The sequence below is a fragment of the Acomys russatus genome, chromosome 2 (genome assembly GCF_903995435.1).
Source record: "Acomys russatus chromosome 2, mAcoRus1.1, whole genome shotgun sequence".
Lineage (NCBI taxonomy): Eukaryota > Metazoa > Chordata > Mammalia > Rodentia > Muridae > Acomys > Acomys russatus.
The window spans coordinates 10,896,702-10,921,167 of record NC_067138.1 but is presented as its reverse complement, the minus strand read 5'-3'; the positions used below and the strand labels follow the sequence as shown (position 1 = coordinate 10,921,167).

General features: G+C 47.7%; 1 protein-coding gene across 1 annotated transcript in view; it reads right to left on the bottom strand.

Annotated features, from left to right (window-relative positions):
* Positions 1-24,466, bottom strand: part of Znf704 (zinc finger protein 704) — a 165,242-nt gene that overhangs the window by 13,219 nt on the left and 127,557 nt on the right. Inside the window, 3 exon segments of the mRNA XM_051158296.1 lie at positions 3,126-3,226; positions 13,944-14,173; positions 18,133-18,236. Of these exon segments, the coding sequence (XP_051014253.1) occupies positions 3,126-3,226; positions 13,944-14,173; positions 18,133-18,236 (435 nt within the window).

Here is a 24,466-nt window from a genome sequence, read left to right as displayed (position 1 = left end):
CTGACATGCAAGCTTGGTCCTTCCATGCCCCTGCAAGGTTCAGTTGGGTCTGCCCACCTTTCCGAGTCCTGACTTTTCCTTTTTATTATTTTTCTGTCTCTTTCTTTAGAAGCAGAAACCAAGCATACTTTTTCTGGTACCATAGCCCCCTTACTCTCCCCTGAGAGCCCCCTCCTCACTATGCAGTGCCTACAGAAGTGTGGGGGCCTTCATGCTGACTTAACTCAAATGACATGCCTTCTGTTTGTTTTTTAATCCTTCTGTCTCCATGTTGTCTCTCTAGGCAGCATCTGAGATTACAGCTTGCCTGTCCTAGGGTCTCTTTAAACCTTAATGAAACTGTCCCCAAGCTTCCTTTTGAGTCTGTTTTTAAATTATCTTAATAATGAGACGAAGAACTCAAGAGGGACCTTGATTTCCTGTGTATCAGTGCTTATACAGAAAACTCTCCTCCTGAGCCATCTCTCCAGGCCGGCTTCGGGGGCTGTAACACCTCATGGTCTTTTCATGACTATCCAGGGCTGTGTCTTTTGTTGCTCTCTGTGCCACTCCACCTATAATCAGCATACTTGGCACTGAGTAGGCAGCTACCAAAGGCAGCACAAGTGAGGGATGCAGAGGTGGTTGTGGCAGGGTGGCTGACAGCATACATTCTGGAGATGGATTTTTCAGGCTCGGATTGTGACTGACACTGAGCGTGATTCTGGCAGCCTGAACGTGATGTTGGGGCTGGCCTTGGTGTCTTAATTTGTAACATGGATCACAAGAAAACATCTTTATTGTGAGGATGAAGTAAGCATACTGAGCGCGTTAGTGGTCCCGACGCAGTAAGCACCCTTGAGTGCTCAAACGTCTCACTGCCCATGCCCACCAGGAGACTGTTGTCCCAGGGGCGCTAAATGTCTCTCCGAGTGGAAGAAAATAGTGCTTTCCCATAGAAAGCCTTGAGTTAAATAACTGTCACGACTCACAGTTACCAAACTTGCTAATTTCCCAAGAAGTCTGTGCCTAGAATGTGGCTCTCTGGAATGGCTGAGAGCAAGGGGCACCCTCAGTTCATGGGCACATGGAACGTATTTCCTATTGAACAATCCCTGTATAGGCCTAAAATAAAGTGTTCTCTCGCAGTCTTCCTGCTTGGCCAGGTCACTGGCTTCTCTCAGCCTTGCTCCATTTTCTCTGAGCTCTGGAGTGCTGGCATCTGGGGAGGTGTCTGTACCATATCAGGATGGGGGTGAGGGACAGGGGGTGGGGGTGGGGTAGGGAGAAGGGCTTGGCTTTCTGACAGGCATACCATGAGGGCCCCAGAGGCCGGGACAAGGAACGAGTGCCTGTTCTATTCCTGTTCCTGCTTTCTTCCAGTTACAGGCAGGCTGAGCTGATGGCTGCTTGTCAGGTGCTAATAGATACCCAGACCTGAGGGAAGCCATGCATACTCCGGGGACAGATGAGGGGATAGCTCCTGAAGACTGAGGGTTGAGGACAGGTGGAGGGATGCTGAAGAGAAACCCCATGCACTTTTAAAAACTGCATGGTGGGCCTGAAGTTACATCAGAGGCAGAATATGTTTTTGGGGTGGGATTGACATGCCTCCCCAGCCACTGCTTAGTAACATGCCAAGTACCCAACAGTGTTATAATGGGGCTCATGGAGTAAGGTGAGAGAGCATAGGCCTAGGGTCCTGTAGATTTTCAGGAGCTCCTTTCCTGAGCAATGGCTGGCAGGATTGTGAACCACAGCTCACCAAGCTGACTGTATGAGCATGCTGGTTAAAAGGGATCGTAAGGACACCAACACGTGGCTGCCTTTTCAATGCTGCCCACCCACAGGGAATGCACTCATGAGCTGAGAACATCCCAGACGCTCACAATCTTCACACACACACAAGGGGCACATGTACCTGAGGGGGCTTAGCAGGACTTGTTGTCAAGTTCTTTTGAGGCCTTTAAATTACTCTGAGCTGTTTATGCCATAGGTGGTCTTATTAGTGAGACCCAAGGGCAGACAGTGTAGGACCTCTTACTCCAGAGGCGGCGGAGGGGAAAGGGTGGCACTACACTGAGGTACTGGACATTTCCTGAACACACAGGTAGAGCCTGCACCAAGTTGGCACTGATGTTTGGTGACCATATGGGCACTCTGATTTACAAGGCTTTGGTGTGTCCCAAACAACTGCCTGAGAAGTTGGGGGCCAGCCCCTGTGCTCTTCTTCACAGCCACGGATGGGCCACAGGCTGCAGTCACTGTAGAACCCTCAATTACTGTCTGCCTACACCACTTCTCAGAGTGCGCACTTCCCCAGCGTGCTGCGCTCTGGCTAAGGTGTTAAAAGGACCCTTCTGTGTTGAGCACGCAGCTACTCAGGAGCTGACATTTGCCTTACAAACACTGGGTCACACAGGGTCCTATCTAAACCCAGATACCTGGACAAGACGGACTCAGGACTAAAGCACGGAAACTGGACCCACCACCGCCCCTGGCTGTGTGTCTGTGTGTAGGAATAATGTTACAGCCTGTGACGAAAACAGATATTTGGGCAACAGGCTCAGCATGAGCATCCCATTGGGCTTCATCCCCGTAGGTGTGATGACTTTTCCTCTCTTGTCCTCAGGGGTGGGGGAGGTGGGGTGGTGGGGGGCTGGGGGGGTGTGGGGTTGGAGTGGTGGTGGTCATTCAAAAAACTCTCTTACAGTGAGAGTAGCTTTTGAGATTCTAAGCCATGAACACCATCTACTGTAAAAATAAGTGCACATTTCAATTTATAGACACCAGGGGCTCAAGGCCTCCTTGAAGTGCAGTCACGGCTCCCAAGGGAGAAGCCCTTGTGCTGGGTTTTATACTTTGTGTCTCTCGCTTGTAGTTTACCTTTGACCCTCATAGGTGACACTGACCATTACAGACAGAGCCCTCAGCGTGAGGATTCATGACTCAGAAAATAGTTTAGGGAGGGTCTATGGCCCAGGGACTTGGTGGCTGACTATCAGCAGGGTCCTGTGGGAACCAGGAAGAGCCTGAGGCACTGTGTGGTGTTCTCGGCGTCTGTGAACCAGCTGCAGGTGCGGGGCTGTGCTGCAGAGAGGCCACCGCCAGCTCCAGGGTGTGTGTGGTGGGGTGTGCTGCCTTACCCGAGGTGGACAGCCCGGATGTGCTTCTGGATGCCTGCTGCTGTGTTTAGCACCTTGCCACAGTTTTTCCAAAGGCATTTGAACATCACCTTCATGGAGTTCTACAGAGAGGAGCGAAGAGAACATCACAACACAAGCAAACCCATCCACGGTTACTTTCTTGTTGTTTCTCCCGCCCCCCATCCCACCCCCCCCACCCCGCCCCCAGCCGCTCCCCATGTTCTTGACAACTGAGTTCCTCACTCTATGGCTTTCCCAGCTGCTGAAGAGCAGCGTGAGCTCAGATTCCTTCCACTTCTTCCGAAGAACCAAGCTTTGCTGCTTATTCAGCTTACATCCACTGTGGTCACGCCCACAGTGGTTACCCTTAACTAAGTACTTAACAGGGTAAGGTGCTGTCCTGAGCACTTATTTAATACCCAAAGATGGATGCTGCTAGTCGTCTCTCCGCGTTACACAACTTTTCAGGGAGTCAAGAGAAGCCAGCCTTCACCAGCCAGCACGGCAATCACACGTTGCTCTTCAGTGAGGGTTTAGCATTTTCTAGGAGCCCTTGTCCTGCCTGTCACAGTGCTCTTGATCGCAAAATGGGAATGGCAACAGAACTCTTATAGATGAGTGTGAGGCCTCAATGATGTCATGGGTAGGAACCAGCAGAGCACATCAGGGGCAATCACTCACAAGAGCAGCTGTCATGGAATTATTGTCACCATGCCCTGCGCTGCACTTTTCCATTTCTGCAGTGCTTGGGACAGGAAGCAGGTGCCATTCCCCAGGTATTCAGTTTGCATGTATGCATGTTTGCAGGTATGCATGTATGTGGATAAGGGGTAGTGGTTTGTATATTTGAATACTTAGTACCCAGGGAGTGACACTGTTTGAGAAGAATTATTAGGTGGTGTGGCCTTGTTGGAGGAGGTGTGGCCTTGTTGGAGGAGGTGTGGCCTTGTTGGAGGAGGTGTGGCCTTGTTGGAGGAAGTGTGGCATGGTCACAGAGAGTGGGACTTGAGGTTTGAAAAGCCGATGCCAGGCCCAGTGTCTGCCTATAGATCAAGATTTGGAACTTTTAGCTACTTCCTCCAATGCCATGTGTGCCTCTGTGCCACCATGACCATACTAAACTAACCCAGTTAAATGCTTTCTTTTATAAGAGTTGTCATGACCATGGTGTCTCTTCACAGCAGTAGAACAGTGACTAAGAAAGAGGGTGTGCCTATGCCGTGGGCTACACTCGCAAGTTAGGAGTGCGTTTTCTCCTGCTGCCTCTAGTCTCAGTACACTAAAACAATCTGTAGCCCTTTGCTGCAGTCATGCAACATGCAAGATACCTTAGTGCATGATTACTGTGTGTGTGTGTGTGTGTGTGTATGTGTGTGTGTGTGGGCCTGGGTATGTGCACATGGAGGCACATGTGTGTAGAGGCCAGAAGACAACTTTGGGTGCTGTTTTTCAGGCATCTTTTGATGCAAGGTCTCTCGTTAATCTAGAACTTTCCAAGTAGACGAGGCTGGTCTGCCAGCAAGCCCTAGCAGCTGCCGGTATCTGCTTCCTCAGCACGGGGGTTAGCAGTGTGTGCCATTGAGCCTAGCTTTTATACAGCTTTCATACAGTTATTTCCATCTGGGAGACTGAATTAAAGCACTCTCAAGCACATCACCAACTAAGCTGCCTTCTCTGCCTAGCAAACAGGTTGTGAACACACAATGACTAAATTCATTCAATATCAAGTGAACAATAATTCTGAGGTGTTTCAGGGAGCCCTTTCCTATGTTGTATTGTGTAATCTTACAGTAGGCTTTTTTCCCCTCAAAACACACACACACACACACACACACACACACACACACACACACACCATGACTAAGGACAGAAAAGCAGCTGACACCACCCGTATATACTGAGTACACTAACAATGAAGCTGTAATTTACCTGTGATTCTTTACTTTCTTTTAGAAAAGGATGAATTCTTCATGCAGGGGGCCTTGCTTATGTGCACTATGGCGGTGTAGGTATCCAGTGAAGTCAGCAGAAAGAAGAAAGCACTGGGCCTCCTGCAGCGGCAGTTGCAGTAGCTGTGAGCTGCCTGATGGGGGTGCTTGGAACAAAACCCAGGTCTCTGCAAGGGCAGTGAGCGCTCCTAACAGCAAAGCTGCCTCTCCAGCCTTGTACTTTCTTTTTTCGAACTACATTTTATTTGTTTTATAGGACCAAGCAGGTGATCAGGCTTGACAGCAAGTGCCTTTATCTACCAAGCCACATTTTAAGAGACTTCCTGGTCTGCTTGGCTTGACTCTGCAGGCCACTCTGCTGTGTCCTCTACCCTAGGAGGCTGGCCTTGACGTGGAGGATCAATGGTCTGCTGCTCACTGGTTTCTGGCTGGATGCAGCCAATGGGAGGTAATGGCAGAATTCAGAAGACCTGAGAAAATTCTGATTCCCCTCTGGCTGGCCACATGTGTATGGTCACTTTCCCTTCCAACACTGGCATTTCTTCTAGAGTCCTGGTTACTCCCAGGTTCAGGTATTCCATCTGATCACTTGCTTCCTCTTGCTGTGGTGGGAGTGGATGAACTTGCCTGGCTGTTAGATCCTGGGTTGTCCCACCATCCCTGTTCACTGCCCCCAGCCCCGTCTGTACCTTTGTAAGACTAAGCTCTCAGGCTATCCGAGTGTGCCATGGCCCTGCGCCAGAACTTGAACGATTAAAAGGAAATACAGGTTATAAAAGAACATGAATAATTTTTTTTTGGGAGAAAGGAAGTGATAATGTGATGTTTTTAGTTATTTGTAAGTTTTTAAAGATAGTAAAAGTTTACAAATTAAAAACAAAGACTGGGCCTTTAATCCCAGCACTCAAGAGGCCAGCCTGGTCTACATAGCAAGTTCTAGGACAGCCAGGGCTGTGTTAGAGAGACCCTGTCTCAAAACACGAACCAACCAAAAACCAGGGGAAGATTTTATATTTATGATAATTTCTAAATTTAAAAAATATCTTCTTTTTAGTTTTTTGCTGTTATGTTTGTTGTTTTTCCCTGGTGTTGAGGATTGAACCTAGGGCCCTGAGTGTGCTTGGTGAACAGTCTACACTGAGATCCACAGCTACCTATTTTTAGCTTTAAAAATTTATTTCTTGTCTGGGCATCCTGGCACACATCTTTAATACCAGCACTCGGAAAGTAGAGGTACATGAATCTCTTGAGTTTGAAGCCAGGCTGGTCTACACAGGGAGTTCCAGGCCAGTCAAGACAACACACTAAGGTCCTGCCAAAAAAGTAGAAACCAAACCAAACCAAACCGGACTCGACTAACACTGTTTACCTAAATTTGAAAAAAACCGAAGTTAATGGGAGGAGTGTCTCAGCCTTAGTGGGCCTAAGCAGCTTGCTCTACGCTGGCCAAGGGTGTGTGTCCCTCCAGGCCTGAGCCACTTAGTGGTAGTTTAATTCTTTTCAAGGCTCCCTCCCCTCACTGCATCCAGCTGAGATCAACCCTCTACCCACAAGCAGACTACTTGCTGCTATGCTGAAGCAAAGCAAGCCACAAGGGGGAGGAGGACATGAAAAAAAAAATAGCTAAATAAACAACGCCCAAACTGCTGCATGGTCCAAGCTGTCTGGAGGAAGCCAAAGCAAGCAAAGCTGCCGGCCAAGCCATGGCGGCCAAGTGTGAAGGGCCCATCTGTGCTCAACCTTGGCCTCTTCTCAGGGCTCCGACAGATGTGCTGCCCAGAGACACGTGGACAACAGCTGAAAATTCACCCTCAGCCCTGAGTACTTTTGCTGAACATCAAAGTCATTGTCAGCTGACCTGAAGTCTCACAAGAAGAGGCTCTTCCCAGAGAGCACCTGAAGGACAGAGGAAGGGTAGGAGGCGGCCTGTGTTAGTGGACGTTTCACTCCCTGCCGTATCTAATGCTACAACACCTCCAGGAGAGGCAGGCACTCCAGACCATTGCAAACTCGGAATTTTAAAAACGTTCTATGTGAGATGGGTAGATGCTTCCTGGCAGGCTCTTAGATTACTTGCTTGGTACTATCATGGCTTGTGGAGAAACTCTATAGAGATTATTTCCTTGTATGGCTCCGCAGGAAGATTAAGTGCCCTGGGGAACTGGCTACGCCCTCTACATATTTATTTACTTTTTTTTTTTGAGCTAGTCTAGGATGGCCTTGACCTTGAGGTCCTCCTGCCTTGGTCTCCTGAGTGCTGGGAGTACAGGTCTTTGCCCCTAGTCCTGATGAACAATTCTATTTCCTCCCCCACAAGATGGGGTTCTCACTATGTGGCTCTGCCTATCTGGGAATTCACTACCATAGAGATCTGTCTGCCTGTGACCCCTCTACCCACCCTGTGCTGGGATTAAAGGCTTGTGACATCACGCTTGCCCCGGTCCTATTTTAAAATGGTTTCATACTTGGGATATATGGAATGCCTTCTATTTTTCTGATTAAACCTAGACTGATGCAAAAGACTGACAGGCTGGCTGCCAGAGGTAGCTCTGCATTCCAGGAGGAGGGACATGGTTTGATTCTGAAGACGATATGACATGCTTAGGGATACACTGAATTAAAACAAAAGTCTGGAAGTTACATGACTACCACCGAAACACTGTAGCCTAGGCTACATCATGTTGGATTTTATGATGCACTGGAGACCCCCCCCCCCCAGGATGTACCTATTATTCAATATGACGATTGTGGGATCTATACAAGTGTGTGTGTGTGTGTGTGTGTGTGTGAGAGAGAGAGAGAGAGAGAGAGAGAGAGAGAGAGAGAGAGAGAGAGAGAGAGAGAGAGAGAGAGAGAGAGATACTGTGGGGGAGGGAGGACACTTTTATGTCCAAATGTCTGAACTGTAGGTCAAGTCCCTGAGCAAAGCAAGGCAGGCAAGCGCATCACACCACATCCTTCTCAGCTTGTCTCAAAGTCTTCAGGGTCAACAGGTCCACTGAGACCCTTACAAGGGACAAAAGCTAAAGAAGCAGCCAGTTTAATGAGCTTCCAGCTATATATCTCTCCCTGCCCATTTTTTTGAGGTAGGGTTTCTCTGTGTAGCCTTGGCTGTCCTTTGTAGACCAGACTGTCCACAAACTTACGGAGATTTGCCTGCCCCTGCCTCCTTGAGTGCTGGGATTATAGGCGTGCGCTATATCACCCAGCTCCAGCTATATTTGTAATTGAGAACACAGCCTTATGCGTGTGATCTTTTGTTTTTTACCCCCTCCCCCCCACCCTTTTATTTGTAAAATGAGGAGACTAAATGAAATTAGTAGGCGCATAATGTTAATACAAAGTAATGAATGAAAACAAACATGCCATGCATGGATCAGGTAACCCACTCACAGGTACGGCTTGTGGCAGGCAGTGATGAGTAAGTTAAAAGTTTGCCTGGCACCTACAAGGCGCCTTGGGCTCAATCCCCAGCACTGTATAAACAGGCATGTCTGTGCACAACCTGTAATCCTACCTTCCTAGGAGGGAGAGAAAGTCAAGGTCATCCTTGGTTGCACAGTGAGTTCAAGGATAGCTTGGCCTTGAACTGAGACTGGCTTACAGAAAACAATCAAGAGTTCAGCAAAGCACACTCAGAATGTGTTCTTTGGTGGCTTCCTTGCTCCCCCACAGCACAATCATTCAGGCATTAACTCCCTGTTCTGGGTACTGGTAGCTTTTCCTCTTTTTTGGCATCGTGGTATTCCACTGTATGAATAAGCCATAATATCCTTTTCCACGTGCCTGCTGGCAGACACTTGTGCTGTTTCTGGTTTGGGGTGGTAATGAATAAAGTTGCAACGAACATTTGTCTATAAGTCTTTCTGTGGACATGTGTTTTCCTATCTCTTAGGTAAATACATATATAACAGCAGAGTTGCAGGGTCATATGGCTAGCATATATTTAACTTTGTACGAAACTCCCAAACTATTTTTCAAGGTAGTTATACCTTTTTGGTTTTCCACTGGCAATGAGTGAGCCTGAGGGCCATAGGACTGTTGGCCTTGGTCATTGGAGTAGTGGTGCTTGGCCTCTCCTGGGCTAATGAGCTTGCTGTGCATCCTGATGATGTGTCAACCCAGTGAAACATACAGATGAAAAGAAGGGAAGAGAGATACATGCAGCCACCAATGCCATGCAGGGCTGCACCCCAGGATGCTGAGTGGGTGTGGAGCTGGAGGGCCCTGGGTATGGAGAACAGAGAACACTTGCCTCCTTCCTGGTCCAGTACTGACAGAGCCAGTGTCAAGTGGCTCAGGGTGACTGTGAGCCTCTTAATCACCCAGTGACTGGGGGTGGCTGCCCTCCCCAGTGTCTTCACGGGGACTACTTCTGTGTAGTGCTCCTTTGGGAGATCTTTCTGCTCCTGGATTTGTTTGATTTTGGTGGGGGGGGGGGAGGGAGGGATGAGCATCACTCACAATAGAAGGATCTGTTGGTTTTGTGTTCTGAAAGATAAAAAAAAAAAAAAAAAAAAAAAAACCCAAACAAACCTCGGAGTGTAACAACTGCTTAACTCATGGCTTTAAGACAACATAGCTACCAAAGCTCCGTGTTAGCGCAGAGCTTCCTGCTCAGCCGGACCTGAGCTTCTCCCCTGCACCAGGTAAAACTGTCCATGGTCACTACACCTCCACAGCAAATGAAAGTGGCGGAAGCCATAATGTATGAGTTGCCTCCAAGGTGCTGCTGATGGTCCAGAGTACCGATTCCTGATTTTTCTAGGGCCAGCCTCACTCATTGCACTGCTGGAGGTTTCTCAAATCCACGCTGGGTGATCCCGGGTCTCAGTCACCCCGAGGCACTTGGCACTGGCTCTGTCAATACATGTTCAGGATAGAGAAGCGTGCTCTCTTCTCTTCATACCCTGGGTGCTCAAGCACCCCACCGGCTCAGCGTCCAAGTGCAAACGCACAACATGGTACTAGTGGCTGCATTTATTGCTCTTTCCTTCTTTTCCCGTAATCCCTACGACACCCCATCAACATGGTACCTCCATTATTATTTTTCAGCTAACACATCGAAACACCAGAGGTGACACTTCAGAATGCACAGAATCTAGATCTGATAGAACCAGGAATCCAGCATTTTTCTCACTTATCAGCACTTTGGGTTTTCCAGGAGGTCCTGGATTAGCAATTGATAGCTAATCCATAGCCTGCTATAGAGTTGGTTTTCTCCTGAGACTCCCCGAGTGCCCATACTTTGGGTCATTGTGTCACCTTGTGGCCATGACAGGAACTGCATCTACAGAATGTCCTCCTGATCACATTCTGTGGAAGTTGGGTGTCTACCTGAAGCCAGCTCTCACCAGGCTGGCCAGTTGCCTGCAGAGCCAGGACAACCTGGCACATCTCTCATTTTCTCTGCTGTGGCTGAGGAATGGGTGCTCCACACAGGGAAAGGGCCTGGGTTTCTCTCTCTGCTCTCAGCTTCCTTGTCCCACCCGGCCATGCAGCACTGGTCTAATACTGACTGACTGTGCTGCCTACACTCTCTAAGCCTCAACAACACCCTCTATTATCTCTGCTAAGCTCGCTGTGTTTCTGCCACAACACACATGACCATGGGCAATCCACACCCCTTAAGCAGCTGCCTCTGCAAATGGGAATAAGGTTGGCCTGAAAACTTGAGGTATGTATGATGCAATGAAACGTGGCATTTAAAAGCATCTGGCAAACTGTGACAAAACATGTAAATATAGTGATTATCAGAAAATACTTCTCAGTAAGAGATAATACTTGGCTATGCAAGGCAAGTCACACTTTGAACTTCTTGACAGAAGTGGATCCACTAGAGTTGGTAGAGTGTTTGCAGCGGGTGGGAAAGGTGACTGCCTCTACAGTCAGGAGCAGCTCCGCCCAGCAGGGAAAACTGCCTCCTGCAGTGTTCATCGCCTGCGCAATGTCTGTGAAGGCAGCTCCATGTTCAAGCACATGCGATCACATTTAATTAACAACTTCACAACTGCCCTTCAAGAGGTGTGATTATGCATATTAGCAGGTTTACAACCAAGAAGGTGATGGTTAGAGAGACCAAATGCCTTTCTTGGGCTCTCAGAGCGACAGAGCTGAGGCCTCACAACCCTACCATGTTTTCTGGCCACACACAGGTTTTTTTCTTTTCTAGGATGGCGTCGCTGAGCCTGGTTTTCAATGTACACATCTGGAGTTCCCATGTCTTTTATGCCAAATTCGGAGATTTTTTTTTTCTGCCCAAGAGGTACATTTCTTGAAGCCCGCTCTCTCACTGCATATGCAATGTTGATTTATTTTTAAGTCATCATTTTGTTGATGACAAAACAGCCCTCTTTTATGGGAGCCATTCTACCTAACCATTCAGCCTGGAAAGAAAGGGTGTGAGAGGCTGTGACAGAAAAAGTGGCATAGCAAGGACCTATATTAATTCTGTAGAGACCTTTCGCAGCAACGTTTGAAGTGTAAAATAACTGAACGACAGCGCTTGCATCACGTCTGAAGACGGCTTCCAAAAGTATCCCAGCCCTTCCCACAGCAACCTCTGCTCACCCACCTCTCAACCTTTGAATGAAGCAGCTGCCCCCTGCTTCCAGAATGCTCAGTGTTTTGCCTGATGGTGCTCAGTTCACTAAGCAAACAAAAAGCTAAGCACTAGCTGCCCTGTCTTCTTACTATTTTTACTACTCGAATTAATTTTAAGTATAAAAGGCCAAGGCAGGAAAATATTAGTGACGTCATTTCACTTATCACTGTGGGCAAGGCGAGTCTAGAGGAAGGACACACGGAGAGAATAGACCCAGCTCTGACCCCTCATGGCTCTCACCTAGCGTTTTGTGAAGGAAGCCTGTGCTCTTCAAGTACGTGCTATTTATTTGTATGTGTATGTGGCCGGGTGTGTGCAGGCCATGGTGTGTGTCTGTGCGTCTGGGGGTCAGAGAACATCGTCAGTGTTTGTACTTCCATCTCACCACGTTTGAGACACCAGGGCCTCTCGCTTACTGCTGTGTATACCAGAGTAGCTAGCCTGTGAGGTTCTGGTGATCGCCTGTCTCCATCACAGAGGCCCCTGGGGTTATGGATGATCACCACTGTGGCCCTCTTCACACGAGCTCTGAAGACCTGAACTCCAGTCCACATGCTTGCACACCACGCACGTTACCCACTCTGTAACGAAGCTCGCTCTCTTTTCCTTTGGTGACTACTCAACTGTTTGCTAATTTTGCTGGTGTAGACTGCCTACCTGAGCCAGACCGGGGCAGCCTAACCATAAGGTAAGAACATGAATTTTGGTTCAACACCACTTTATACACTTATCTGTGACAGGTGTTCACTGATGCACTTTGACAGCATTGGAGGGCCACTGGTCTATGAGATCTTGCCACTACACTGGCCACACTCATGAGTCGGGACTGCTCACTCAGATACTCTGAGAATGACAGGCTAAACAGGAGTCCAGCTCCACACTGCTGTGGACCCTGTCTGCAGCTATCCACGGGTCCACATGCCAGCTCTCCTTGACTCATCAAGTGAGTCTCAGTGTCAGGTGGAGTGCCCTTGCATGAAATGGACACTGTTTCCAGGGAAGACAAGATGGTGGACAGAGGTTCTTTTCTGGTAAAGATGGCCCTGTGCCCTGGGGGCATACCCAGAGAGCATGGCGTGCTCACTGCTGCGCATTTTCTGAGTGATACTGAGGGACCCAAGGAGGGGACTGGACCAACGCCACCTTGTTTTCCTCTCCAACGCATTCAGGGAGGGGCAAGGTTGAACTGCATCCTCATGGCCTCATTTTGTTTTGTTTATGAATCATCATAAAGAATTACGACGCCTATATAAAACGTAAAAACCAGCATATAAAGTCACAGGCTCAGACAGTTCTACAGCGTTCTCTAGATGTAGCAGCAGTGCTGCTACAGTCTGTGAAATAAAATCGTGTCTATAAGACTGAGGACGGAGGGTCAGCAAGAATGGCTCAGTGGGTAAAGGTGCTCGGTGCCAAATCTGAGTTCAACTCCCAGAATCCACATGGCAGAAGGAGAGACCACCTCCCACCAGCTGTCATCTAACCGCTACATGCACACCCAAATACACAAAACAAAATAAATGTTAAAAAATTAAAAGCCCTGAAAACGATGATAATAAATTAAAGGTTCCTGAAGAGACTATGGGTTTGGATGGTAGCCCTGGTGGACTCGGAGGCCAACTAACAGAATAAGCTCTGGAACCACAGTCTCTATATAGCACTGCTATGAGGACCAAACAGATGTAGATTCAATCTACTTGGCCCAATATTTAGCTCTTCCTTACATTTTTCTCTAGTAATCATAATTTTTGAGATAGAAGTAGGTATATTTATGTGTATCTCTTATATAGTTGTGTAAAAATGAACAAACCCTTTTGGACTAACCAAAGCAGAAAAGAAAAAAAAAAAAAATACTGGCTAAGCTGGGTGCAATGGATCACACCTATAATCCCAGCACTCAGGAGGTAGAGGCAGGCGGATCACTGTGAGTTCGAGGCTACCCTGGTCTACAAAGCGAGTCCAGGACAGCCAGGGCTACACAGAGAAACCCTGTCTCAAAAAACAAAACACTGACTATATTTTAAGTGCATATAGCCACAGGAAGCCTCAATCCAGTGTTTCAGCTTCCAAACAAGGTAAGGCTGTTCAACAGTGTATCCACAGACAGAGCATGCACATCCCGATGGGGCAGAGACCTGGGTACTTCAGTCATTTTTGTCTTTAATTAGGGAAACTTGCAATATCAGGGGCTGTTAAGGCAAAGTGTAGGGTGTGTCTGCTCAGGCTTGAGAGGTCCTTGGGTGCAGAACACAGCGCATAACCCACCTTTCTCTTCCTGGGAATGGGCTCGTCAAAGAGCAGGTTGCTGGCCTCCGCCTCGTCGATGCCATCATCAGGGGGAGCAGGACTACGGAAGGGCTTGAAGCTGTCGGCGGACAGTGGCGGTGAGGGTGTGGACGGGTTGGACTGGTCACTAGGAGCACTCCAGCTCCAGTAGCCGCTGCTGCTGCTGCTGCTGGATGGCGCACCTTCCTTCCAGGACCCACTGAGGCCCTCTGTGAGCACAGGGGACAGCAAGTGAGGGCCGCTGGGGAGGGAGTCTGGGCTCTGTCCTCACCCCTACAGTGAGCTCTCACCCACTCCAGTCACACTGCACAACAGGGCTGTCTGGGCTCTCTGATGTGTGTTGTGTCATGCAGCGTTCCTACCCTGGGATTGGTGATTATACAAAAACAAGAAAATAATCGGCACTTCATCTTCACCAACCCGCGAGGCCTCTGGTTTGCCGGCTGCATCACTTCTCAGTGGGAAACTGCCTGTGGTACTCTCCCAAACCAGCTGGCCACTAAGTTTGCCCGCCCATACCTTTTAAAAAGGTCTTAGGCCTATGACTATGGTTCTTGGGATGTACGCATAAAATATTAGATTAAGATGTAAGATTCTATGAAAAATAGTCATTTCTAGATAGGCATCTCAAGCAACTTCGCACTGATGATTAAGACAAATAATAATGTCTTACGTTCTGACTCTTATGCCCTTTTAACTTAGTTTTCAAAATAAGCGTGTGAAATAATGGGCTTTGCAATGGCATTTCCATACATCTGTGTCATTATATTTTATTCTAACCCCTCCTTCCCTCTGACGCCCCCTTACGATCTCCTCCTGTACAGTCATCGGTTTCTCCACCTCTCATGCCGTGTGTTCCAATTCACCCTCCATCGTACTGGGAGGCTCATCTGCAGTCTCAAGCCCTGGCACATCTGACACTCAGGATAGAGTATCCCCAATTGACACTGGCACAGAGAGTGCATCCACCTGCCTACCAAAGGCCAGGGTGTGAACCGCTCCCGGCCCTTGGTCCTCTGCTGTGAGCATGTCTTATCTCTGGCGGCTGAGCTGGATCTCATCAGAATTGATTGGCAATTAGTGCTCAGTGTAAGAAGGAAGTCTGACGCAGAGATTTCTTCCTGTTAATTTCAGAGGAGCGGGGCTTATAGTCACTGTAGCTTTAATCTTTTAAGCTGTCCAAACTTAGTAGCATGTATATACATTCTACTTTCTTTCTGGGTAATTTCTCTTCCATATTTATGTGCATTGTGAATGTATTAAAACTCTAATTATGAGGCAGTAGGAAATCCCAAAATGCCTCCTTAAAAAATACTATTAATGTCTGTGTGATTCCTGACGAAGCAAAGATGTACTGTAGACTAGCATTTGTGGAGAAATCACTACCCATACCTAATTATAGATTTCCAGGAAATTCCTCAAGTACACCCAGCAAAACGTTGAGTCAAAGTTTTAAGCTGAAGTAGAGGTTGCCATTTCATGATGGTATGCCTCTGCCAGAATTAAATGGTCATTTATGTATGCTTGCACCTCGCTCACATCACAAAGCAGCTTAGCATATCCTTCCTGCAGACTGACAGGAAGAGATGGATGGATGGATGCTCGCTCTCTAGAGGCAGACCACAGGGACCTCCCATACATCACCGCGTGCTCTGAAAACCAGCGGCTTCCTCGCATACATACCCTACCATACACTTGCACAAGAAAATCAAGCTCCCAGTGCTGGGTGTGCTGTCACACTAGGACCGAGGAACTGGACTGCGTTGAGAACTAGCGACTCTTACAGCATGTCACATCGCTTCCTGTGTCTGCTTCCCAGTCTGTGGATTCTTCCGTCACCCTTTAACCATGAAGACCACGTTATAGAGAACTGAACATTTCAGAAACGTTACAATGGGATCAGAGTGTTTCTTAGGCTGCAGCGAGCATTGGCCAAAGATGCAGAGGGGCCCAGCTGGGCTCTCACCTCTTTGCAAAGCTGCCTCCTAACGTTCTTCCTTCTCTGATACAGAAAAGGATCAAACAGGGTCCCCAAACTCACTCATGCTCCATAATTCTGGAGAACGACTTCCCTCCATTGGTGGGAGATATCAAATTCAGTAGCAGTTATTTAAAAAAATCCACCCACCCACCCACCCATTCATTCAGAGGAAGATTCTGTGTAGGCCAGTATTTATTTATTTATTTATTCATTCATTCATTCACTCATTCATTTAGTTATTTTGAGGCAGAGTCTCTCTGTGTAGACCAAGCTGGCCTCATTAATTTACAGAGACCCACTTGCCTTTGCCCTTTTCAGTGCTGAGATTAAAGGCATGCACTACTACACCTAAGTTTTTTTTTTATTTAACTTCTTAGCTATGGCTATTTATTATATATATTATATAACTATAGTTATTATAGTTATTTTAAATAAATGCACAGGCATACTCTGTTGCTATGATAAAAGAAGTTTGCCTTTATGTATCAAAAGGCTTATTTTAATTTTAACCTTTAAATACAAAGGAATAATAAAACATTCTCAATTAAAAAACTGTATAGCAAAAAAATAATGATTAATTAAAACTATCTACCCCCCACCAAGGATTCAAATAAATGACTAGAATGTTTTTTGGGGTACCCCAACTTTACCTGCAGCCTGGCTGAGGAAGGCAAACCCGGGCATCCATTTGCTAAGAGGCTCCAAAGGCCAGGCCACTAAGCAAGAATGGCCACTTCATCTCAATGCATGTACTTAATGCAGTAAATGTAGGTTCATCTATGTGTAAGTCTGTATTTAAACACACACCCCTACACACATCCTTGTGTGTATGCAGCCTGGTACCCTAGTGTAGCTTTGGACGGTCTGTGTGGATCATGCTAGAGGCTCTCTCATCGTCTCAGAACACAGACTTCTTGCCAGGCATACATGGCCTGCCATCATCCATCTTTATCTCCCACTGTCTGTTTTCCTGATTTATCATTTAGATTAAACGAAGCAATATCACATCCCGATTAGGATGGCAGATATGGAGCCAGGAAGACAGGAACTAGAAATGTAGTTCCACCATTTGTAAGTCAATAGATCCACACATGCCTTAGTTTACTTGTCTGTAAAGTAATGACTACAGTATCCATAGACTTGTTGGTGGCAATACAACGAGATACAGCAAGCCGCATGCTCAGCAGACAGAATGCCAGTGCTCAGTCAGTATGCTAGCTATTACTGGGGCATGACTGACAGCTTGCTTCCCAGAGAGACTATACATGCTCCGGGATTTATTGATATTCTATTGATATAGTCAAATCATCTAGGTGGGAGCTGAGAACTATATACTGAACTCACGAATGGACTAAGTCATTCTCTTAGGTTATGAAGTATGGGATAATGCTTTTACAAACTGCTGGATCTTCAGTACTTCGCAGGCAAAAAGAAATGCTGCTGTGAAAACCAGCTCATCAGACTAGTCTCCGTTTCCCTGAGGAAAAGGGAACATAAGCTCTGTACAGATGTGTCCTGGGAGGAACTCAACAAATGTGAGCTTCCTGGGTGAGTACATGAGAATGCTGTGTGTGGGAAGGACTGTAAGCTTTGTCACAGGGGAAAGCACTCTTGGCGGGCTTTGCCCTTGGACACACTACGGATACTCCCTGAGATTAACCTTGATATAGACTGGGTGGAGCCATCCTGGGCTTGGAATTCAGGAAGCGGACCTGGGGACTCCACCTGGACTATTGTGTTTCTCATCGACCCTCAATGGGATAGGGAGACCACCCCTTGCACGGGACAGACAGGCAGGCAGAGAGGACAGAGAAGCAGCAGGTTCAGACGGGGCTTGAGTGCATGTGGATCGGAAGAAGGATGAGCGAACAGGCCAGACTCGAGACACCTAGGGACCCGTCCCGTGGAACGGATACCAGAAGGTTCACTCTTTTTTTCCTTTAACCTTTTTTCCCTCTTGTGTAAGCTAGTTGGGTTGTATAATAAAGTTTAATTGTTAAGAAACAGAGCCAACAGCTGTGGTCTTTGGGACAGAGGGGGAGGGGGAGGCTGATGGCCCAGAGTCTCTAATTCCCCACATTTTCCCTGACTTGAAACCAACTGTTCATGTGGGAGGAATGAGATACCTGGGAGAGGCCTTGCTGTGGTGCCAGTGTGAACTTCCCAAAGACTGCCCTCTGCACTCACCGTTAGGCCGGATGGGAGGGCTGCGGACCAAAGGGCTGGTTGACAGGCTCGTTAGGACCATGGCTGCCGTCACCTTGTCCATGTCCAGTTCCTCTGAAGATTTTCTGCAAAACAGGAAGAAGTGCTGTCTGTCCGTGCTCACTCCACCCATGGTGGCCAAGCGAGGCATCATAGGCTGCCACGTTTACCTTCTAAGGAATCCTCGGGAAAATGCAGTGTTCTGCTCGCCAAGTGATCCAATCAAAGCCATATATACATATACATATACATATACATATATATATATCGGGAAGAAAAGGGCATTTTCACTCACTATTCACCCAACAATTGTTTCTTGAGTATGCTATGAGCCAGGCAGATACTGTGGTAGGCACCAGTGCCTCATGATGGAAAAGATAATCAACTAGCAGGAATAAGATAATTTCTGGTAGTTGCAAGCGCTGTGGAGGATGTGAGCAGTGGATGTAACAGTGCCTAAATGTCTCTGAGGTGATGTGAAGGTAAGAGGGACTCAGTCCTGGGAGCGGAGAGAAGTTTATTTCTGCAGCAGTGGTAGCCTGTGGTACACCACATGAGTTCTCCAAAGAGAGAGGAGGGGTGCAGCGCTGTTTCTGTGGCTGTGGGGCAGTGGACTGTGTCGCCTGTACCTGTGTGGAGGAGAGTCACTGAACACTTTCAGCAGGCCCACTGACACAACAGGGCTAGAACTTGCAATCCAAAGCTGAGCTGGCATCGTGCAGAATGGAGTTTAGGAAAGGCAGAACAGAAAAGGGAAGGTGGTGAGACAACTCACAGGATGCAGATGAGAGAAAAAAAAAAGGTGGCCGAAAGTGGGGTAGGGGCAGTGGGCAGTGACTCTGTGGGACTGTGGAGGGGGGTAGATGGTGTCTGAGCAGCTCCAGGATCAGCATGAGCCCCCCAAGAGCCTCCACTGAGGTGAGAGCAACTGGGTGAGAAAAGCTTTCAGGTGCTTAAACTTGAGAGTCCCCTGCTGCCCTTTACACTCCGCCCCCGCCTTCTTTCTGTGTGTGTGTGTCTGTGTTTATGTGGGTGGGTGGACGGGTGGTGGGGCTCTGTGCATGCATGTGCAAGGTTGATGTTAGGAATCTTCCTGTGTGGCTTTTCTACCTTACTCACTGAGGTGGGGCAGTGGCAGCCAGCTCGCTCGGGATTTCTCATCTGTACCTTAAGAGGCTGGAATCACAGGTGAGCAACTGACAGGTAACTGGATTTCTAGGGATCTGAACTCTGGTATTCTGATCACTGAGCAATCTCCTCCACTCTCAAGCTTGGTTTTTACTTTATTGTCCACATCAGACTCAAGGAAGAATGGGGCGTGAGGACAGCTATGGCCATTGATCACTGAGTGAGAGAAAAAGGTGGCTCTTGTTTAATTCTGGCCAGCTAACCAGGAAGCTGTAAGACAGACAGACATCACGGGGACTGGAGTCAGTTTGTGTAAGCTTATTTCTATGGAGAAGAGAAATCTAATGAGGCAAAAATATATGTAGTACATTGACATAAAATAAATGACACTGCCTCCCAAGAGACGAGCATTTTCCAGTTAGCTAACAGTTGAGGAAGCACAACTGGGGATTAATAAGCCATATCTGCAGATGGGTTGCCACTCTGACAAATGTTGCTTTCCTTCACAGGTATGCCACAGGATTTGTAGACCTGGAAACTTCACAGCATCCCTTCACAACTGAGTGGAAAAACTTCTCCCAGAAATCCAAATGGCTCTTTCTGTGTGTGTGTGTGTGTGTTGGGTGGTGGTGGGGCCTGAGACGCTAACAGCATCTCGATGGAATTTAGAATCATCACAGCAACAAACTTGGGAGCCTGCGTGTGAGGAGTTTACTAATAAACTAATAAACTAATGAACTGAGGTTGAAGGCCTGCCTTAAATGTGGGATGAGACAGTCTATGGCTTGGAGGCTGGACTTAATCAAAAGCCCACTCTTTGCTTCTTAACTTCAGATACAAGGGGATCATCAGCCTCAAGCTCCTGCACGGTGCTTTCCCTGCAGCCACGGGCTGTACTGTCAACTGTGAGCCAAAACAAGCCTTCCCTTCCATTGCTTTGGCCGGGTATTTCGTCATAGCAACAAGATGAGCAACTAACACATCACTCAATTAGTTCCATTATGAACTTACAGAAAAATTATTTGATTTTCTGAGATCCACCATGATACTAAATTCTTTTTTTTGGGGGGGGGGGGTTTCGAGACAGGGTTTCTCTGTGTAGCCTTGGCCATCCTGGACTTACTTTGTAGACCAGGCTGGCCTCGAATTCACAGCGATCCGCCTGCCTCTGCCTCCCGAGTGCTGGTATGATACTAAATTCTTATTCTTTCTTTTTTAATTCTTACTCTTATTTCTTTCAACCCAAGGTAATAGAGGATATAAACCTTTGACATTTTCCCATATAATTCTTCTCAAAGTCCCTTAGGTGCTTATTTCCCAAACTGTTTCATCAAAATGTAAATTATTTGTTTTGGTGACTGGCAAATAAAAATACTCCTATAAGCAGTCAGGTGCGGTGATGCACGCCTTTAATCCCAGCACTCAGGAAGCAGAGGTAGGTGGATCTCTGAGTTCCAGTCCAACCTGGCCTAAAAAGTGAGTTCCAGGATAGACAGGGCTACACAGAGAAACCCTGCCTTGGAAAAGAAAAACAAAACACACAGCCTTCTATAAACAAGCAGGAGCAGGGACAATAAAACTGCTTCCATGGAAGCTTACAAGGCAATGGCATACACTCAGCAGAGAACTGCGTACATACTTAGCTGCTGTGCAAGTTTTCTGTTCATTACAGCACACAGGAAAGGCGATGCTGGTTTCAGACAGAAATGGAGTCTCTGAAGCAGCACCAGGGAAGGAGGGTAAGGCACTTTAATGTTCCCGAGTGTTGTGTTAGCTCGGCTTCCCCACGCAGTCATGACCACTGAGGGAAGGAATGAGGAGAATGGGGCCGCCGAAGCTTTGTAACACTGGTGTGGGCACATCTGGTAGGCACTTGCATCTTCCTCACATCCACACACACCACCACACTGCCACACCACCACACCACAGCTTCTCTTTGTGATGGTCAAGCCCTCGCTGTCAATTTGATTGGATCTCAAATCACCTACAAAACCTGTCTCTGAGTATATCTGTAAGTTTGTTTTCAGAAGATTAACCTGAGAGGGAAAATGCACTCGAGTGTGGGTAGCGCCACCCACAGACTGAGACGGAAAATGTACTCGAATGCGGGTAGTGCCACTGAGATCCTAGGCTATAAAAAGGAGAAAAAGCTGAGCGCCCACATTCATCGCACAACAGGTGGCAGCAGAGAAATCTCAGGTGCCACAGACAGAACTAGCAGCTAAGAAAGGCACTTATGGGGTGTGAGGGGGGCTGTGGTGTGGCAGTGTGGTGGTGGTGGTGGTGGTGGTGGTGGTGTGTGTGTGTGTGTGTGTGTGTGTGTGTGTGTGTGTGTGTGTCTGTGCTGTGGTAGCAGTGGTGTGTGAGGGGGGCTGTGGTGTGGCAGGGTGGTGGTGGTGGTGGTGGTGTGTGTGTGTGTGTGTGTGTGTGTCTGTGCTGTGGTAGCAGTGGTGTGTGAGGGGGGCTGTGGTGTGGCAGGGTGGTGGTGGTGGTGTGTGTGGGGATGTGAGGAAGCAAGTACATGCAGTGGAGCAGTGGATACACAGAGAAAAAGACCCTCAGTGAAGCAGATGCGGGCTGGGGATGCTGGAAGACCCAGTTTCTTCTAGAGGCCTGGAGCTTTCAGAGCCTCTGAAGTCTTTTTGAGGACAGGTAAGGTGGTTGATCGGTCTGCAACTGTTGTGTGACATGCCACTCTCAGGCCTTGAACTTGTTGAGCCAATCCACCAGCAGGGGCCTGCTGGCAGGAGACCAAAGCCTGGCAACTTTTGTCTCAGGTCAGCAGGGTGAGGAAAAATCAGGCCACCTTGGAAACCTGCCACCTTTCTACCTAGCCATAGCCCCTCTCTCCACCTGCCTGCCTCCCAGGGAGCCTAGCTCCTGGTCTCTCAAGACTGTGAGACAAAATGAACTTTCGTGGCTTCTGTCAGGTATGTGATCACAGCAATGAGGAAATGGACAACCACTACGTTGTTATTAAAAAAGTTCTAAAAGCAGTGTAAGAGGAGCAGGCACGCAGCACATGGAAACGGCAGGCTTGAGAATGGGAAGGCACCACCATGTCCCCCCAATTCCTCACAGTGCTTGTAGGAAATCCTTCCATACCCACCAAACACCCTTCCCCCCAATTCTCCTTATATCATTTTCAAAGTTGTTTTTTTTTTTAAACATGTAAGGCAAACTTTTTGTTTAGAGGTCTGGCTGGAGGCCCTGGAGATACCCAGCTAGCTTCGGGTTGGACGTTTCATCCATGCTGGCTGGCTCCCAGCGTGGTGGGTGGTGCTAAGGTGGCTGCCAGAGAGAGCTGTCAGGAGTGCCACTCATTTGCAAAGTCTGCAGTCTACTGACTGGCCAAGCAGGATGTCCCCACAAGTACATTATTGCAAAGTCTTACGGAGGCAAGCAACCACTTTCCTTTGGAACTGGGATCCTCTCTACTATAAGCCTGGCTAAAAGTCTGTGGCTGAGCAGGTCAGAGGCACTAGTGGGGGAAGCAACAGCTGCTGCTTCTGAGTGGCTGTGCTGCCGTCCACGTTGTGGTGGACAGCAGAGACCTAAGCAGGGAGAGGGCTAGAGAATGCTCGGTCTTCATCATTGCCTCCAAGGCTTAGAGAGCACTGTGGAGAGTGAGGGGGGGGCAGGGGGAGGGAGGGGGCGCAAGAGCTGGAGGACGGGTGAGGTGTTGTGGAATGCTAAAGTCAAAAGCACCTCTGAGTACCTGCATTGAATGTGGGGCAGGGGAGTGCCACACAGGGGAGGGGCTCAGAGGGGGGGGCACACAGGGGAGGGGCTCAGAGGGGAGTGCCACACAGGGGAGGGGCTCACAGGGGAGTGCCACACATGGGAGGGGCTCACAGGGGAGTGCCACACAGGGGAGGGGCTCACAGGGGAGTGCCACACAGGGGAGGGGCTCAGAGGGGGGCACACGGGGGGGGGCTCACAGGGGAGTGCCACACAGGGGAGGGGCTCACAGGGGAGTGCCACACAGGGGAGGGTCTCGCAGGGGAGTGCCACACAGGGGAGGGGCTCACAGGGTCGGCTGGAGGAATAGGAGGCTTTTCTTTTAGTGTTAAGCCACTGGTAAGGTGCTCATGTTCCTGTAGAGAACCTCCCACTTAGGCTTCTTCAGTGTTCCCAATGATTGCCTCACCTAAATAATGCATAAGGAAAGTGTAAATGTAGAAAACGGAAAAAAAAAAAAAAAAAAAAAAAAAAGACATTAAATCAGAAGTGGAACTTACTGGAAGAAAGGAGAGGAGGGATGAGAAGGTAACGTAGTATAAACATGATAAAATACGTTATATGCACATGTGAAAATATTACAATGAAATACACTATTCTGCATAATAAATGCTAATAAAACATTAATAAACAAAACCGAAAAAGATGGCTTATGTGATTTTTAAAATGAGAAACAATAGATAACATGTCACTATAAACTATGCATTTATTTTACACTGCCAAAACTACTAGTACATTTCAAAATGATGACTGACCCTCATAAAGCAGATTTCCAATGAAAAACAAAAAGAATAATACAAATCAGCCTAACCCAGGATTTTTATGTTTGCTTAGCTTTTGCAATTTTTGAGACAGGGTCTCACTATGTTTTCCTTGCCAGCTTACTATACAGATGGGCTGGCCTTGAGTACTGTGGCAATCCTCTGCCTCTGCCTCCAGAGTGCAGGGATCTTAGGAGGAGTAGAATAAGCTAGTGCCCACAGCTAATCAGGGCATTTGCGTATCTGAACTACCTTTAGGTTTGCCATTAGTACTGGAGGTGACCACGCCCACCAACAGCCAAATCACAGGAGTGTCTGACTCATAGTCACTTAATCCAGGTCTCTCAGAGAAAGATTTGGATCAAGTTATAGGATGCTGTAGCCTTGTGCTAGAGTTGTGTTTTTGTTTTTATCTTTGTTAATTTCTTTTGGTACTGTACTATCTAATTACTGATTAATTAGTGCTGCAGATCAAATCCTTATAATTAACACTAAGAGATGATACATGCAGTGGAATCCGCTACACTTGGGAGAAAGTGGCTATAAAGCCTGCTGGTACATTTAAAGTAAGTAGCTGGCACTTGGGTCATAATAAATATCCTCTCTTAATTTGAGATTAAAATTGAATTTCAATCCCACACCAATCACCAATATTTACTAAAGATACAGACCTAACTAAAAATTAA